This window comes from Corapipo altera, unplaced genomic scaffold, assembly GCF_003945725.1.
Source record: "Corapipo altera isolate COAL_440 unplaced genomic scaffold, ASM394572v1 69, whole genome shotgun sequence".
Classification (NCBI taxonomy): domain Eukaryota; kingdom Metazoa; phylum Chordata; class Aves; order Passeriformes; family Pipridae; genus Corapipo; species Corapipo altera.
Genome location: NW_020884908.1, coordinates 4,000,485 through 4,018,056, shown reverse-complemented (window position 1 = coordinate 4,018,056; position 17,572 = coordinate 4,000,485). Strand labels below are relative to the sequence as shown.

General features: G+C 40.2%; 1 protein-coding gene across 1 annotated transcript; it reads right to left on the bottom strand.

Annotated features, from left to right (window-relative positions):
- Positions 1–629: 629 nt before the first annotated feature.
- Positions 630–11,139, bottom strand: TMEM184C (transmembrane protein 184C). Its single transcript, XM_027652780.1, has 10 exons — positions 10,844–11,139; positions 8,968–9,098; positions 8,834–8,870; positions 7,549–7,754; positions 6,687–6,761; positions 5,867–5,960; positions 4,500–4,612; positions 3,686–3,785; positions 2,860–3,031; positions 630–2,425 (listed from the first exon to the last, which is right to left on the bottom strand). Exons 1-10 carry the CDS (start codon positions 10,958–10,960, stop codon positions 2,133–2,135), a joined length of 1,338 nt encoding a protein of 445 aa, XP_027508581.1. The 5' UTR covers positions 10,961–11,139; the 3' UTR covers positions 630–2,132.
- Between the last annotated feature and the right edge of the window lie 6,433 nt (positions 11,140–17,572).

Here is a 17,572-nt window from a genome sequence, read left to right as displayed (position 1 = left end):
TCCCAGAAAAAAAAAAAGCAAGCAGGAATACTGTGCCAATGGAATAACTGAGTAATATCAAAAAAACTTAGTAGCTTTCCAGAAACACTCTGAAAGAAGACACTTAAATAGCTACTCTCCTATCAAAGTCCCCTCTGTACCTTATTTAAGTTTTACACGAAACAGATGTAACTTCAGGTATTAAAAAACAGATTCCTTCATGGTGAGGTTTTGAAAAGCCAGAGCACAGTAGCTATTCAGCTTCCAGCAGCTCTGATCCTTCAGATATTACTTCTACCACTGCCCCTTTTTTTACCTGTGTGCATGCAGGAAATTGGATTATTTCTAGTGGGGGCTACAGTGGGCACTGAAGTCCCAAGAAATCGTGAACTTCTACAAGTTGTTTTGTTGTAGAAGATAGCTGTTACATGGATAAGATGATACCTAGAATCAAGCATAAATAAGTAGATTCTCATTCTTCACAAGCCCAAACAAAAACTCCCTTTTCAGTACGAGCCATATAATAGTGAAAGCACAAACTCCTGTAGGAGTTATACTTAAGATTCCCTTCTTCCCTGAGGAGGAAAGTTGTAGCCATGTGTCATTCACACCCTTAAGTTACTGTGGCAGCGAATCAAATTGATACAAGGTGAACAGTTTAAATAAAATCTTTAATTGCTTATTTACAACAAAGGCAATGACTTGGCAAATTGAAAAGTATGATTTTCAGTTTCTCGCTAACTTCAGATACAGCAAGTACATAACTATAAAATATGCAGCCTAGTGAGTAAGGCGCCATATTTACATCACACTAGTACTGCAAAAAAAGCACTTAAGATGAACTTACTGACAGCCAGAAGTTAAACATTTATCCTGTAAATGCTAACAATGCTGAAAAAGAAACTTAAGATCTTGTCATTTGAAAGGTCAGTGCTCTACTGGTTTGGGGTTTGTTTGGTCAGATTGCAAACATGCAATAGTAGTAAAAATCTGATAAACCGGTAACGGTCTGACACTGTCAGTTTTTGCAAAATAATGTTTTGATACAAGTGTACTGCTCCTTGGTCTGAAATCTAATGCTAGTAACTCCAGTATTAGATTAGCTACGTAGTTTTACCTTAGCAAAGGTCTTCTCTGTGGTGGTGGTGGGAAAAAACGGCTATTGCATTTGAATCCAGGCAAATGTATTATATACTAGAAGCATAACACAATCACACACAGACACAAATTTAAGAATACAAATTACTACAGACACATTGCCAAGAAATCCTGCTTTAACAGCTTAAAAAAACCTTAAGTGTTAAAGAATTTACTGCAGCCCAAAATAAAGAAATCAATTTTGTTTTTTACTTCCTTGTTTTGACATCCTTTATTCCTCCTCCATGTATTTTAAGGTAGGAACCAGTATTCTTATTTTAGAAGGGTAGGAAAAAAAGGAGTCAAGTTAAGGTATTAATCCAAAACTTACCATCCTGGCTGTCTCTTCTGAATGTAAAAGACTTACAAACTATGAACTACAAGGACAACAGATACACCAACCATATGAGCTGGGCATGGAATTTGATAGCAAGGCCTGTAGGGAATGCTTTCTTTGTACAGATTCTTTACTGATGCTCTGTAGTTACTGTCTTCATGAAAGGGCTACGCAGGAAAGAGAAGAAGATGGCATCTGTACAGAAGTTACTGCTTCATCCACACTCCATTCAGCATTGGGGTATGGAAGTTAACCACCATTAAGAGGACAAAGTTAATACAAACCGTTTTTGTTACTGCCCTCCTTAAATTACATTCTTGAAACGTAGTTTTCCCATTGCTAGTAGTACTTGCATATCATCTTTAGAAGAGCAGAGTATTTTTTCAAATGTTTCTTTTGTATTAATGGAAGTCACTGTAATTCTGATATGATGTGGACGTGTTTAGCAATTTAAGGAGTTGACTCTTACATTTATGCAGAAATCTTTACAGTGTGCGTGTTTTATATCCATGGGGTGCTCACAGATCCTCACATCCAGTATAGGTTCCAAATTCAGATGTCAGTTCCAGCCATATCCTCTTCCCATCTGTGCAGCGGCTTTTCCAAGCTTTTCCACCTTCATCACTAATAGTACATGTTAATAGGACATGTGTGGCAAGTTTGCAAAGAAAAGCTGAGCTTAACTTTTATCCAAAGCTCTTTCTGATGAATCGTGCTCTAGTTCAGGTGATTCCTCAGCATCCTGAATGGCAGAAGGGTTATAAATACCATCGACTGCAGGGGCTGTCGTCGGTGTTGTGAGAGGTGTCACAGTGTGTCCAAACCCCTGGTAGTGACCCATGGGTGAAGATGGCATTGAAGAAGCATCAGAAATTGGGTCTTGAGTAGATGAAGACAGTAAACTTGTATGCTCATTTTGTTCATGATCCTCAGGAAAGAACATTTTCCTCGGCTGGCCCAAAACCGTCCTTCCTAGAATTAATCAAGCCAAATGAAAATATTTTTTAATCCTTCCAGCACTATACTGGTCTTTGAACACACCAACTCTAAAACAGACGTGTTAAAATAGAAGGTAAGTCTTTGTTTTGTGTCGGTTTTACATGGGCATTGTTAGTTTTAATAAATAAAAGTATGTCTTTCCATCCAAAAGAAAAGCAGAAAGTACATCCCTCTCTTTACCTAACACATCTGAAACTTTAAAAAGAAACATTAAAAACTAGACTTTAAATCAGTCAGGAGTACTGAAAAGAGCAAAGTGGCAAATAAGCCATGAAATTCTCTAAAGATGCAGATGCTACTAATTTGGTAATAGAATGTTCTCAAGATACTACAGAGATGAAGCTGGAAATATATACAACAGATTAATAGATTGTTAACAGATTGTACAAGTCTCGTCTGTCACTTACCAACATTTCGAACCTGTTCTGATATATCTGCCCTTAGATCAGAAATATCCCACATGGCAAGAAAGGAGTCGAAGCATGACCCTTCTTCAGCTTCTTGAACATAAGGTTTGTAAGAAAAACTGTAGTGATGGGCAATAGCAGCCAGAAACATCTCCACACAAATGATGAAATCCTGCAGCAAGACAGACACTGACTTAATCACTCATAACTGGAGAAAAATAGTTCTGGGTTTCTTTTGCAATTGAAAGACTGCAATTGCCCTGGGATACTTTTCCACCAGAAGCAGGATATTCATGGCAGGCTTCAGAGAGCCATAGGTACTACATTCATAGAGGAACCAGTGCCCTGAGGGGCTGTAGGAGACTGGAGAAATTATTACTGGCTCAAAACAACTAAAGTTTGGGTGGGGGGTGGGGGAAAACAAGGCAAGGTCTGCGTAAGTGGGGTAGGGCCTCTGGTCCAGCCCTGAAGTGGCTACCATGCCATTGGCACACAGACCAGAGCAGATAAAAAGGTCATTGACACAGATGTGACCTGATATGACCCACCACCTTGGGACCTTGCTGGATCCAAAGTGGTGACTCTTTATCTTTCTCTGTCTCTCTCTTTTTCCTCTCTCCTTCTCCTAACTTCTTGAAATCTGGGTAACCTAAAGTTGGACGTGTGCTAAAACTCACTCAGGTGACTGGTTGAAACTTAGCCCAACTCAAAATAAAACCAATACTAACCTAGCCTGTGTTAATTACAGTGAGTATGATAATATTGCTTGAGATCAGCTGTGTTATCTTACATATAACCATTCCTCCCCAGAAGTAACTGCTCTTACCTGTAGGCCTGTAGCCACAGCTTCCACACTCTGCCATTCCCAGGTGTGTTTCTCAGAAATAACACCAACTTTCACCAACAATGCAATGAGCACAGCCTGCCTATAAAGATTATTTATTATTATTATTATTATTATTATTGTAACAGTAGTGCCAAAAAAATCTGCAAGCAAATCTGGTAAATAAGGCCTGTTCATATGTGTACATAGGAAGAATCTTATAAAAAACTTACTGTTTACATATTTAGATTTTAAGAGGAAGAAACAGACTTAAAAAGAGATGTCACTCATCCATGACCCTGAAGACCAGCAGAATCATCAGAGAAAACAACCAAAGGAGACTTGGTTGTTTCAGTCATTCATTAGAACAAGTTGCTTCTCTTTCATAGTATTGCTGCAGCCCACAGAGTAAAGGTCAGGTAGTCAAATACACTCACTCAGCAGCAGATAAGTGTGAGCAATGCTTAGACAGCAACTTGTAGTTAACTTTCAGTAACTTATTTTGAAAAAGTAATATTTTTACTTTAAAAAGTAAAAAAAAAAAAAAAAAATTAGTTTTGAAATAACTGCGAGTGGAGATTCTAAAATAAGCTGTGTTCTTGAGAATCACCTTACAAAACAGCAAGTCTAAAAAATAATCTTAAGTGAACAAGACTGCTCTGTCCAACATACTGGTGCCCTTTTCTCCTCACTGCACTTCACTAAGATTATGGGTAGATTTTTTTAAGGCCTCTAACTCCAGTAACAAATCCAGCCTTTTTAGCTCTTTTATGATTCACCTTAAGAGTAAGAAGTAATGAGTAAATAATTCACTTACCAGAAAGAAACAAAAACTACCATCTTCACACAAAGGAACTTTCCAACAGGTTGGATAGGGTTCAGTTCCTCACGTAGTACTTTATAAAACAGCACCAGACAATACATAGCAAACTGACAAGGAAAAGAAAATGAAGGGAAGCTTTCAAATCCTTGTTTATTTTGTGAGGGAGTTGTTGTCTTCAGTTAAAAAATGTATCACAGTATGATACAAACTTTAAAAACTATCTATTTTTAAAAAAAAGAGGCTTTGGATTTATGTAATCTTTGCCTTAGTGTTTTAAAGCACTCTTTTGTTTGCCTGACATTGTATTTCTGAAATGCATGGTATTGGCAGAGACTGAGGTCACCTATCTACACACTCTACAAAGCATAGGAAGCTCAGTCCCATGAAATCTTTTCAGAGCCAAGATCATCTCTAGGGAAAATGGCATAAAAAGCACATATTCTTTCAGATTTCTGTTAATAACACCTCAAATGTTGCCTCTTTATGAGACTGGGCAATGAATGCAACCTTCACTGCAAATCTGAACTAATGTATAGCCAAACCTAAGGAACTGAACTCCCCTTTTTACACACATTCTCCTACTCTCTTAATAGCAAGTTTCTATAAGGAATCATGTCAACCAAGACACACAGAGGTACATGCTGCTGCTGGGATTGTTGTCCCACCTCCTTCCATACCAGTCCCCCATCAAACACAGGGGTGGCAGTGGGGGGAGGACACAGTTTCCAAGTGATCCCAGTTGTTGTGCTGTTCTGACTCCTGTTGCTGTTGCCAAGAGACGTAAAAGCAATTCGTGACCTCCAAAATGCATCTTTCCATTTTAGGGGCTGACATCTTACCCTGACATCATCTGGCAGTTGACCCAACAAGAAAAGATGTTAGGCAGGCCAGAATCTGGGCACTGCACACACAGTTTCCATTTTTTCCTGTCAATGTTGTTATCACCAGCTTTGTAACACAGAATTTTTAACATGGTCACTGTTGATTCTTTCTATGTGTGCTGGGAGGAAGCTGCAGGGGCAAGGGAATTCAGCTCTTCTGCAGAGGGACAAGTCTGCAGCAATAATACCCAGGCCATAACCACCTCACCCATCAAATAATTTGGGGTAGAGAGGTGGGACACTTCATTGCTTTATGGAGCTTTGTAGTAAAAATAATAAAAATTTTTAGATTATCTGTTTTTCTAGTGTTTTTCATATATAGTACTTAACAGATAATAACTTTGACTTACAGTGGAAAATATTCTACTCATAAGAATTACCAGACATTAACACAATTACTGTCAATAGTTCACGTAGAAAGTTCACACAATACTAATAAGATGACTTAAAAGAGCAGAAAGATGTATTCTTGATACTCACTAGCTGTGACATGTTGTTAAGTATAACCAAGTAAGTCCAAGCATTGTTGAAGCTGAAGTTTCCTTCATCATACACTCCCACTAGTTCACAAATCCTGAAAGAATTTTTTGAGTTAATCACTATGTGGTAACAGATCACGTTCTTGGAGTGCTACATATTCATTACAACCCTTAGAATCCAAGACCTCTTTTGGTACTCAAATATGGGCACTAGGGGCCTGCACAAGCATTAGTTTCAAACAGTATATATATATTATATATAATATAAATATTTATGTGGATATTCATTGTGAGTAGCAACTTTTTCCACAGTCTCACAGAAGTAGCATTAAGCCTTCTGCATCAGCATGCACAGCTGCCTACTATTCCTTTACAACCACAGTCTACATGATATGTATGAAGGCTCACAGTCAAGCTTGTCACATGCAAACTTTAATAAAATTTTAAAATTCACGTGAAACTTGTCTTTAAAAACACCCAGTTGTTGAAGGCAATGAGAGAAGGGAGGAAGGAAAAATAATCTGAAAATTAAAAGATCATAAAACTGTCTTTCCCACTCTAACACTACTTCACATTCTCTCCCACAGATTTCAGCAGCAGCCATTAAGTATTTATTATTTCAATTCTGTAAATAGTAATTTGCTATAGAGGAGCCATAAAGAAATCATAGGTTGATTCAAATTGTCGGGACCCATTTAGTATGTAACACGAGTCTGCTTTCAAACTGCCTTGATTCAATAAAAAGGGCATAAAAATTCTTTCCAGTGTAACTCAAAATTACATCCTGAAGATCAATATTAATTATTCAGGAGCATACTTACAAAGCAATAATGGTAGTAAATGGTCTGACAACAGTGTACTGCAAAACACCCAGTTTACATCTAAATAATAAAACTCTGCAAGAAAAACACAAAATTCATTGTACAAGGATTTAAATACAATTCACTTACGGAAGTTCACTGTTCTCAGTAGATTCACTAAAGTAAATTTTTATTTTATGGTAATCTCAATTTCTGCTTCCAGGACTTCAGCTGCTACACAGTGTGTATACACAAAATACACAAAAGACCTGAACTTTTACAGGCACATAACAGGAAATACCCAATGATTCACTTATTTTAGCCATGAAAAGTTTCTGTTGGGGTTACACAAAGATAATGCAATTTTTGCCATATTTGAAGATGCTTAAGAATGACTTAGATTCATAGTTTGTCTTCAACATTTTATCAAAATCTCTTGAGAGATTTTACCAGTCTAAGCATGCAGAAATAGTTTAGATGCATAAAGCCTTTCTTCCCTCACCTGTGGAAGTAAAAGCAACAGGCTATCTGGCCTACACCCAGTTCCACATGAGGTTTTTGGCAAATATGATAGCAAAAGAAGCAAATTTAAAGGTCAAAGAGACCTTTTCCCAATATTTTCCAAAAATGATAAAGTTCCCTTCAGCATCATTTGAGCCAATGCATCTTAGTAACCAAGTGCAATTCACAGGATGTAACAATCTACAGATGACAAATGTGTTCACAACCACTTTCTGTAGAGGTTCATGGCTGATAAACAAAATGCGTACAAACCATAAACTGACCCTTGTCAAGCAACAACAGTTATGCTGCTAAATATCAAAACAAAATATTTGTATCTGACTACCCAGCCTCAAGCTATAAGATGCCATCATATACTCACTCTCCCATAGCCCAGGACGGACAGCAGCACAGAGGGGGCAGATGTCTCTGCTGATCTTTCGCTTCTATTATTAATACGAGGTTTGGGTACCGGTTGGTTAGATAATTTGAAAGAAAAACCATAAAATTATAGATGACATAAGCTTCATAGCATTCTCGACATGTATCCACATATATTGCAATGTTGGGGTATTTCAAAGCTATCCACTGCAAGAAGAGAGGTACACAAAAGGTTACGTGCAAGAAAGACAAGAGCGATTCCAACGACAACACCGGCTGGGTAGTTCAGCGAGCAATACCTCATGAGACAGCGGGCACTAATTAGACAGGGCTTGAAGCACTGGCTACTAAGAAACCAATGCTACAGCTAGAAAGTAACATTCTGTAAACATACACACGAGAACTCCAAACTGCACCTCTGCCCCTTCAACTGGAAGCGGCTCAAAGCACGGCACAAGAGATGCTTTGTATCTTTGATAAGACAATTCAGTCTTTCACTCAGAAGTAACCAACTATGTAATTAACTACACATAACCTCTTCCTGGAGGTGGAGACAAGATAAAACTGTTTCCTGAAATTCACATAGTCATTGTCAAGGTGGGTTTGAGAAGTTTTAGTCCGTAAAGCTGATTTCCTTTGGTATCTGATGTTGTAAATGTTTGCTCTGACATGTTCGCAAAATACAGAAGAAAGAACAGATTAGCCTTGAAGTGGTAGCCAACTCTCTAAACCATAATTTCTGACAGAAGAGGGATTTTTTTTTTAGCAAAACTGTGATTATGGATCAGCTGTCAGAGCTTTCAATTTCTGGGTGTCACACTGCTTTTGCACTGTTCAAAGGACCTCATCCTTTGCCCCCCGAAGCAAAGAGGAATAATTTTAGCACTACACATAGCTCAGGAAATAATTTTAGTTGTAAGCCTAACTTGGGAAAGAAAGGTAAGGCATTGAATTTGAGTCAGTACTTGGATTAGTCAAGTTTCCAGTTCTGCTGTTAAGATGGAAGGATCAAAAGCAGGCTTTTGTCATACCCCTTTCAACATCTGTCATAAAGGATACTCCAGGACAGGGTTAAGAAGGGTTAGCAAAAGCAATCCCTGAAGCTCCACAGGAAGAATATATTATCCCTAGAACTATGTTTCTGATGTACTCCATAAACAGGAATGCCCAGAAGCTTCTAGGACTACCATTCTCCCTGCAGTATAGTTTCTGCTGTCACACTGTTTTCCCTCACTCCCACAGCAAACAGAATTTTATTGAGCTGTTAACAGTAAGAGGACACTTACACTGTCTAAACTGTAAATCGGCACCATCCATAGAATCCTGTTACAATAACAAAAGAACATTCAATATTACTAGAAGTATTTTTAGTCTGAATTAAATTCAACATTTGTAGCACAGGTAAAATGTGAAATGTTACCTTATTATCGGTTTCTGTAATTCAGGTTGAGTATAATGGACTAAGTGTTGTAGTATGCCCCAGAGAGATATTGGTATAGTCATCAGCAGAAATATCCCAGCGATAAACCATGCCTTGGTATGAATTCCAACCTTGTAAAGAAAAAGAAAAATGCAAGATCAAAGTTTCAGTCTTAATACTTTAAAGTATTTCAAGTACACAAAACATTCTACAAAAACAGAGTAACCCATACTACTGAATTTACTGAAACCCACAACAGATTCTTTGCTTTAGTTCTGGAACTTGCCTCAGTTCAGTGCTGTATTATAAAGTTTCTGAAAGCTTGTGAATTTAAAGAATTTTTAGCTTTAAAATCAAGTTCCAACAACTAATCAATTAGTTTCATATAACAAACTCAAAATACATAAAAACATAATGTCAGCTAAAACACAGGGCTGAAATTTTAAACCAAAGCTCTCTGAGAAACAACTACATTAATAACCCTAAGTACCAAAACCTGACAAACATAGTAGACTATTCTCTGATTTTTTTGCTGAGAATTTCTTCTCTGATCCCCTACAGTACATCAACGTCACATGTTTTCTGTTGCTTTCCAGTTTTTCTTTTCTACAAGTATCAGACGTAATGGTATGAACTTTAATATAAACATCCATTATGCATCAGAACAGGATTCAAAGTCAAAAATTTTAAACATGCTCAAGACAGATCTAAATTATAGATATCATAAATGTCATAAATTATACCACAAAAAAAGCTTACCTCCAATGCCACAGGCCTGTATCACATTGAACAATACATATATTTTAAAGTTAAAATTTTATTTCCTGTTAGAGAAGCAGTTGTATCACATGAGTGTGTAATTCATACATCACTGCTCCGTGACAAAAGAGGAGTTTTTCTCTATCAGTAGAGACGCTCTACTCAATTCTCCCTGATCAGACAGAATCACCTTTATGAATGCCACTATTACTGCTAAGTTTCAATACATAAGTTCTGGGATGAACTTATGGAGAAAGCCAGTCTCTCCTTGGTGGTGCCAACCACTAGGACACAAGGCAAGGGACAGAAACTGATGCACAGGAAGTTCCACCTGTACATGAGGAAGAACTTCTTTACTGTGGAGTGGAACAGATTGTCCATAGAGGTTGTGGAGTTTCCATCACTGGAGATATTCAAGAACCATTTGGACACAATCCTGTGCCATGTGCTCTGGGATGACCCTGCTTGAACAGGGAGCTTGGACCAGGTGACCCACTGTGGTCCCTTCCAACCCGACCCATTCTGTGATTCTGTGACACCTGGCTGATTTCTTCAGCATCAGCACCCTGTTCAAACTGTTCAAACATCAACTACTACAGAACTAGAAGGGGAAAGAAATCCTGCTCTGTCCCACTGCACTTTGATGGAGCTAGAGCAGCAGCACGCCCAGCAGCACCGTGGCACTTCTTCAGCCTTTCCTTTCACAGCGTCACAGAGCGGGTCACGTTGGAAAGGACCACAGTGGGTCACCTGACCCAACCTCACGGCTCAAGTAGGGTCATTCTAGAGCACAAGCCACAGGATTGCGGCCAGAGGGTTTTGAATATCTCCAGTGAGGGAGAGTCCACACCCTCTCTGCACAATCTGTTCCAGTGTTTGGTCACCCGCCCAGTAAAGAAGTTCTTCCTCATATTCAGGTGGAACTTCCTGTACATCAGTTTCTGCCTGTTGCCCCTTGTCCTATCGCTTGGCACCACTGGGAAGAGCCTGGCTCCATCCTCCTGCACCCTCCCTTCAGTTATGGGCACTGATGAGGTAACACCTTTCCCCGCCGGGTTCCCCCCGGGTCTCTCCCGCGGCCCCAGCGGAGCGCACCGGGCCGGGCCGCGCCCCTCACCTCCAGCTTCTGCAGCTCCCACACGCAGAGCGGCACCACCACCAGCAGCCCCACGATGTAGAGCAGCACCACGAGCGGCCGGATCCAGCGCCGCCAGTTCCCGCAGGTGCACGGCATGGCCGCGGCACCGCCGGGGCGCTCCTCGCACCCACCTCAGCGGGCCGGCAGCGCCCGCGGGGCGCGCATCACCAGCGAGGCCACCGCCTCACATCAGCTGCCGCCTCGCCTCGGCTGGGTTTAGGTGCGGCTCAGGCTCAGTTTAGGCTCCGCTCAGCCCGTCCCGCCCCGGCGCTCCCAGCCCAGCCCAGCCCAGCCCTGCCCCGCACACGCCCCCGCAGCGCTTCCGCCCGGCACCGCTTCCGGCTGCCCCGCCCCAACCCACTGGCCTCGCCCATTGGTCCTCGGCCCTGCCCATCACCGCTGCCCCGCCCACCAGGGCACGGCGGAGGGGGATCAGCGCGGCCATGCCACCCACCCCCCCCCCCGCGGGAGGATTGGTCTCTTCCACCCCCCCGCCCCGCGCCCTGCCCCGCCGCAATGGTCTGTTCCGCGCGGGGAGGGAGAGGTGTTTCCGCGGCTGGAGGTTGGGAAGTGCGTGTCAAGGGAGCGTGTGGGAGTGGCGGGAATAGCGGGAAAGGCAAAGGCAACCGGTCTAACCGCACAGCTGAGCAAAGCCCCTGCCTCCAACGCCTCCCCTGAGGGCAGCCCAGGGTGAGCGTTCCCCTGGAGGGGAGGCGCCTCACAGCGCCCGAGAGTGGCTTGTGACGTGGAGGATCCAGCGGGCATACGAGCAGTGCAAAAACACGCGTCAAACCTCAAGGATTTGTGGGACGAATAAAGCAAAATACCTGTTAAACTTCAGGGATTTGTTGGATTCCCCCCCCCCCCCCCCAGCCACCACCACCCCCGATTTCAGAAGCGCTGTGTAAAAGCTGCTAAATCGCCCCTTAACTCCGCAGCGGTCACTTGGGAAAACCCAGGACCTCGGATGCGGAGCTAAATTAGGACCGCAGGTGGTATATATTCAAGGTGCCAAATGTTCAAGGGACTGCTGCTGTTTGGAAGGAGGCAAATGCAGATTTTAGTCAAAGGCATGACTTGAGTCGTGTGTGCTGGAAGAAACCCCATGGAGTAAGAGGTACTAAGGAATAGGGTCTCATTTTTCTCTCTAGTGATAAATTCCTGAGGGTTTGGGGTTTTCTTCCTTCCCCCTCCCTCCCCTCGCTTCCCATCATGAAGTTACCGGTGGTGCCGTGGTGTACTATTCAAACAGTAAAGCTACATGGTTTATTGAACAGTTTCTGTCTCTCTATTTTGGGACTGACTGGAAACACGTTTTCATTGGATGCATGCATAGTTAAAGGAAATTTCCCACTCAAAAATTCTAAACCCCCAGAACTTGTCAGACTGATTATCCCAGATAATCAGTAGTATGAAGCCAGATTCCTGTTTGTGAGACCTCCTTTTCCCTTCACACGCTGCATTGATGTGGTATCCAGTACTTCACAAGATGAGGCAGAGGCTCGTCTTGGAAGTGTTCAGGAGTCTGAATCTCAGCATCCCTGACCTCCTTAGGTAAAAAGTCTGATACCCCAATTGCCATTTCTACCATTTTCTACCAGTCAATGAATTAGCTATAAATTCAACATTAAAGTTTAAGGGTAAGAAACGTTTTAAGGGAACTGAAAGATCATCCCTGTGTTACATCAAAAACAGAAGTTCAGCAGGGGTAAGTGATTTGCTAGAGGTTATGGCAAGTGTGTGAACAGAATCTTATTCACTGATACTGACACTAAAGAACAGTTCTTCCCAAACTGTTTTGAGCTGAGATACAACATTTCTATATTGTATTACCAAATCAGTACTAAGGTGCCTATTCTGTTCACCTTTGTTCTTTGTATGTGACCCATTCTTGGCAAGATGGTACAAGAAGGAGGTCAATTAGAAGCTAACAAACTCAGACATATTGAATAATAAAAAGTATATACATATACAGTACATACATATAAATACTTTTTTTAAAACAGACACAAACCCATATGATGGTAACATATCCATAATTAATATATCCAAAATGACAAACAACATTTTACACCGTTACTGAACAAACACAATATTTTTTTAAAGTTCAGGATTTTTTTTTCTTTTTTTTGATTTCTCCATACTTTGGTTCAAGCACTGGTTTGGGTTTTGGGTTTGGGTTTCTTTTTTTTTTTTTACTGCCTTGAGAATATGCAGCTGAGAGGTGGCTCTTAGTGATGTTTTTGATACAAGTTCTTACATTGTTTATACGACTCGAAGGCAATGGAGCTGGTGAAGAGTCTAGAGAGTAAGTCCTATGAAGAACAGCTGAGGGAGCTGGGGTGGTTTAGCCTGGAGAAAAGGAGTTTCAGGGATGACCTTATCACTCTTTACAACTGCCTGAGGGGAGGTTGTAGCCATGTGGGAGTCGGTCTCTTCTCCCAGACAGCTAACAACAGGACGAGAGGATGTACCTTAAGCTGCACCAAGGGAGGTTCAGGTTGGACATCAGGAGGAATTTCTTGGTTGTCCAGCACTGCAATGGGCTGCTTAGCAAGGTGGTGGAGTCATGGTCCCTGGAGATGTTTAAGACTGTATGTGGCACATAGTGCCATGATCTGGTAGACATGGTGGTGTTGGGTCAAAAGTTGGACTTGACCATCTCAGAGATCTTTTCCAACTGAGTTGATTCTGTTACTCTGTGACTCTCAGGCATTCTTCACCACTGACTGCCCTAAAAAATCCTTGGAGAGAACTTAAACACTTCACAAACTAAAAATCATTGTTTTGAGCTTATTCAGTCTTTTTCTGTCTGCTAGTGCTTTGTGTGCTTGCCTTGGACCCCAAAGGAGCCATCTTTGCCAGAACAAGCCGGTTTCTTTGTTGTTAGATTTCTTAGAAAGCAAAGCTTAACACAATTGTGTCACTTGGTTACCGGCCTGGCCTCCTCCTCTAGTGAACTTGAATCTTTTGAACAATTTCAGCCAAACCTGAGTTGAGGGTCAAAGCCCCAAACTCCAAAATACATTCCTTTAAGCTGTGTGAAGACTGGTGAAGGCTAAACAGCTGAACTAGTGCTTACCTCCACCCTCCTGAAGGAAAGAGCCTCATTTTCCTGATGCTGCTTACCACAAGCAACTCACTGGCCAGCCACTGTAGAGTGTTTTAAAATAATATTTCATTAGAATAACTTTGGACTAGAAAACCTAATAAATCTTTTCAACCCTGCTGTCTTTGATTTCCTATGATGCTCTAGGGGATTGATACACTAGCCTGAATCTACCCAAGAAAGGTAATAAAGTTGTTAAATTGAGTACCCTACTCCAATGGCACTTGTTACATAAAGCCATACTGTAAATAAATATAAATCCTGAAAAAAAAATGCATCTCTCTAAATATATTGTTTTCAATACTTTCAGAAAGTTTTCCTACAAAACAAAAGTTGATTATTTTTTTTTAGCATAAATCCAAGGCTCTAGGGTATTTTAACAATCTAGAGGGAAAGCAGGTTTTCCACCAACTCAAATCAAAATATGTGAGCAAGTAATACTCAGGTAACTTTGGAAAGTGCCAGCACTGTACTAGAATATGTAAGTAAAAGTTTCTTTCACAGGAGAGGTGAAAAAAATATCATTCCATTCTACTTAGCATTGGTAAGGGCTAACTGGAAAATTGTGAATTATGTTAAAAATACAAAAAAAAAAGCTGTGTCTGCTGAGAAGCAACCAGCATGATCAGAAGTTAAAAATGGGGACTTTCAGGAAAGGCTAAAATAACTGTATTTAGAGAAGATTTCAAGGAAACATGATAAATGTGTAACAGCACAAGTGTGCTGAAACTGTGACAAGAGGAATTGTGTACACTTAAGCACTGAAGTAGTTTGTGGTTTCAGTGATCTCCACTGTTGAAGGTTCTTTTAGGAAATCTTCCACTTCATGTCCCAGGAAAGATTCTGGGGTTTGGTCAGAAGAGGCACTCTTCTGATCTGTGAGGTTCTAGTCTTGTGTTAGGAAATCTCCTTTTTCATTACTCTCATCTTTTAAGAGAACTGAGGGCATGTTCTGTCTGTTGTGCCAAGCTTCCTTTGTCAAAGACCAATTCTGCTTCTAAAATACCTTCATAAACAAAAATTACTTTGTTACAGAAATGAATATGAGTTAATAACAATATGGCCCTCAAATGTAGCATTGTTGTGAGCTGAGTTACAAATATTCTTGTTTCTCAGTTGTGTTTCAGTAACACAGGAAACAACTGTATGAAATCTCATCCTCACACACAGATTCATGATCAGGAATTTATAATTTTTCAAATTATTTTACCATAAAAAAGTCACCGCTGACACATAAGAAAAGGGATTGTTTTCCAAACTGTTGTAGGGGTTGTCAGTGAACTACTGGCACTGTGTGGAACTAATTCCATCTCCAGAACACACATAAGCTTCCTTATTTTCAGCAAGAAGCCACACGTGAAGTATTGGTAAAAACCAAACTGACAGAGTTCATGTTCACTAACTATTAAGGCTTCTAATAGTAGAGAAAAGAGTAACAAAGCTACTTCCCAGAACTTGGAGATAACAGCTGTACTAGCAGCATTCTCTGCTACTGGAAAGACTGATGTGAATTACTGTTGATGTCAATCATTATGTACATTCTGCTCTCATGAATTTCAGATTTATTTAAAAGAGAGTTATGTCAAAAGATAATAAACTGGGATTATTCCTTAGTATATGGAATCCTATAAATAATTTACTAAAGTAAAATGGCAAAGAAAATAGACTGTTTTATAATTGTGGTTGGAAAACTATGTGGTATTTATTATTCATGAATTGTATTTTTATTTGTATGCCATTTTGTTTCATAGGTTTCCTCATCTTTTGTTCTTACTTTGTGTTATGCAGGTGATAACTTAATGATAACTGGGCTGCCCATCTCGCCCGATCAGAATTTCACTGTGAAGTGGACAGCAAGGATTAAATTCAAATTCTCATATAGTAAAAATCACAGATTTTCCATCACCTTATGGTAGCACTACTATCAGCTCTTTGGGATGCACATCCAACACAGCTGATTAGTTCACACTCCACTCTGGGGATGGCTCCCACCAGCAACCTTTCTAGTGTGTATTTATTTCATTTTATTAAAACTTAATGAGAGTTAAAAACTCAATTTAATTTCTTTTTACATGTCCATCATCAATTTTCTGTCAGAGCACTGTCATCAGTTCTGACACTGATCTTTACTATGGAAATGCTGCCACCATATTCTGATTACTTCCTTGGTTCTTTTGCAGATGATCATTGAAGGGAAAGGCTGTTTTTAGGATCCAGAAGCATCTGTGACCAGTAGTTTGGATGGTAACTTTTGGTGTGGTTTCTTTGTTTTTATGGTTACTCAGATTTTCCCATGTTAGCTTGCTGGGGACTTGTTAGCTGCCTCCCATCACTAGGCTGTTTGGCACTTTAAAACATGAGCTCCTCTTGCAGTGAAGGGAATTAATGGGTGTCTATCTTTGCTTGACAACAAGTTTTATTCATTTATTTTATGTATGATGCCTCAAAATATATTTAGCAACGTAACAGGGTCTGTATAAAAGGAGGTAAAGAACATGAAATAATCAAGTGTAAATAACCCTCATAAACAGCTCCTCAGATGGACACATCTATAATTTGCATGAAAGAATGGAAAGAATTTGTGCCAAATGTTTGGAAACTCTGCAAGATTATTCTGAAGTCTTCCTGCCACTTGGCTCTCAAAGGAAGGATTTCCCCATAGAATTCTGTAGTATAAAAAACTTCCCAACATTTTATCAAAGCCCACTTGCAGTAAAGAACAAACAATACCTAGATTCAGTTTTAACTGAGACAATACAGCTTTCTGCTAAAAATCCATGTTCCAGGTGATGGGCAAATCAAAATTCACAGAGTTTTGAGATGTTTTCTGCAAACAGGAGGAATGTTTGGCATGATTTTTTAAGGAAGCACTTATTTAATGTCAGACTGAGCATTGGAACAGGTTCCCTAGAGAGACTGGAGTTTCTATCCTTGGAAATACTCAAGACCTAACTGAACGTGGTCCCAGACAACGACTCAATGTAGCCCTGCTCGAGCAGGAGAGTTTGGATAAGATGAATTCATAAGTCCCTTCAAACCTCCAGTTATGGCATTCATAGGAATAAAATCGATGTCAGAATAATATGGTGGAAAAGATGCTGCTCAACACCTTCTCTACAACAAAATTTTTCAATTCTGACAAATATTATATAAAAAAATTACTCCCATACCCCATCAACTGTGAAGAAAGAAAACTGTCATGTGGGCCATGACAAGAGGTCTCTTCCAACTACAGATTTATTCATTAAACACAAAAATATATTTATTTCTTTATTTACATGAAAGAAGCATTACCTGAAGAGCATCTTTTCTGCTGAGAAGTTATGTGCCTTTCTGTTGAGCAGTTAACAGATTTTTACTGACAACTCCTTATGTTGCTGTTTTGTTTATGACAAGGATTCCTGAACTCTGGTAAGTTATTCCAGAAGATGATCTGGCCTGGTAAAGAAGCAGGCAGTACCATTGTTTAGGTTGTATTTGCTGTTACAGCCACTGTCAATGCTCATTTAGAAAATGTTTGGAAACTGATAAAAAAACCCTCTCTGTTATCTCTTGCCTTGCGGCTACAGCTTTAAAACGCAGTGTATGTACCCATCTGG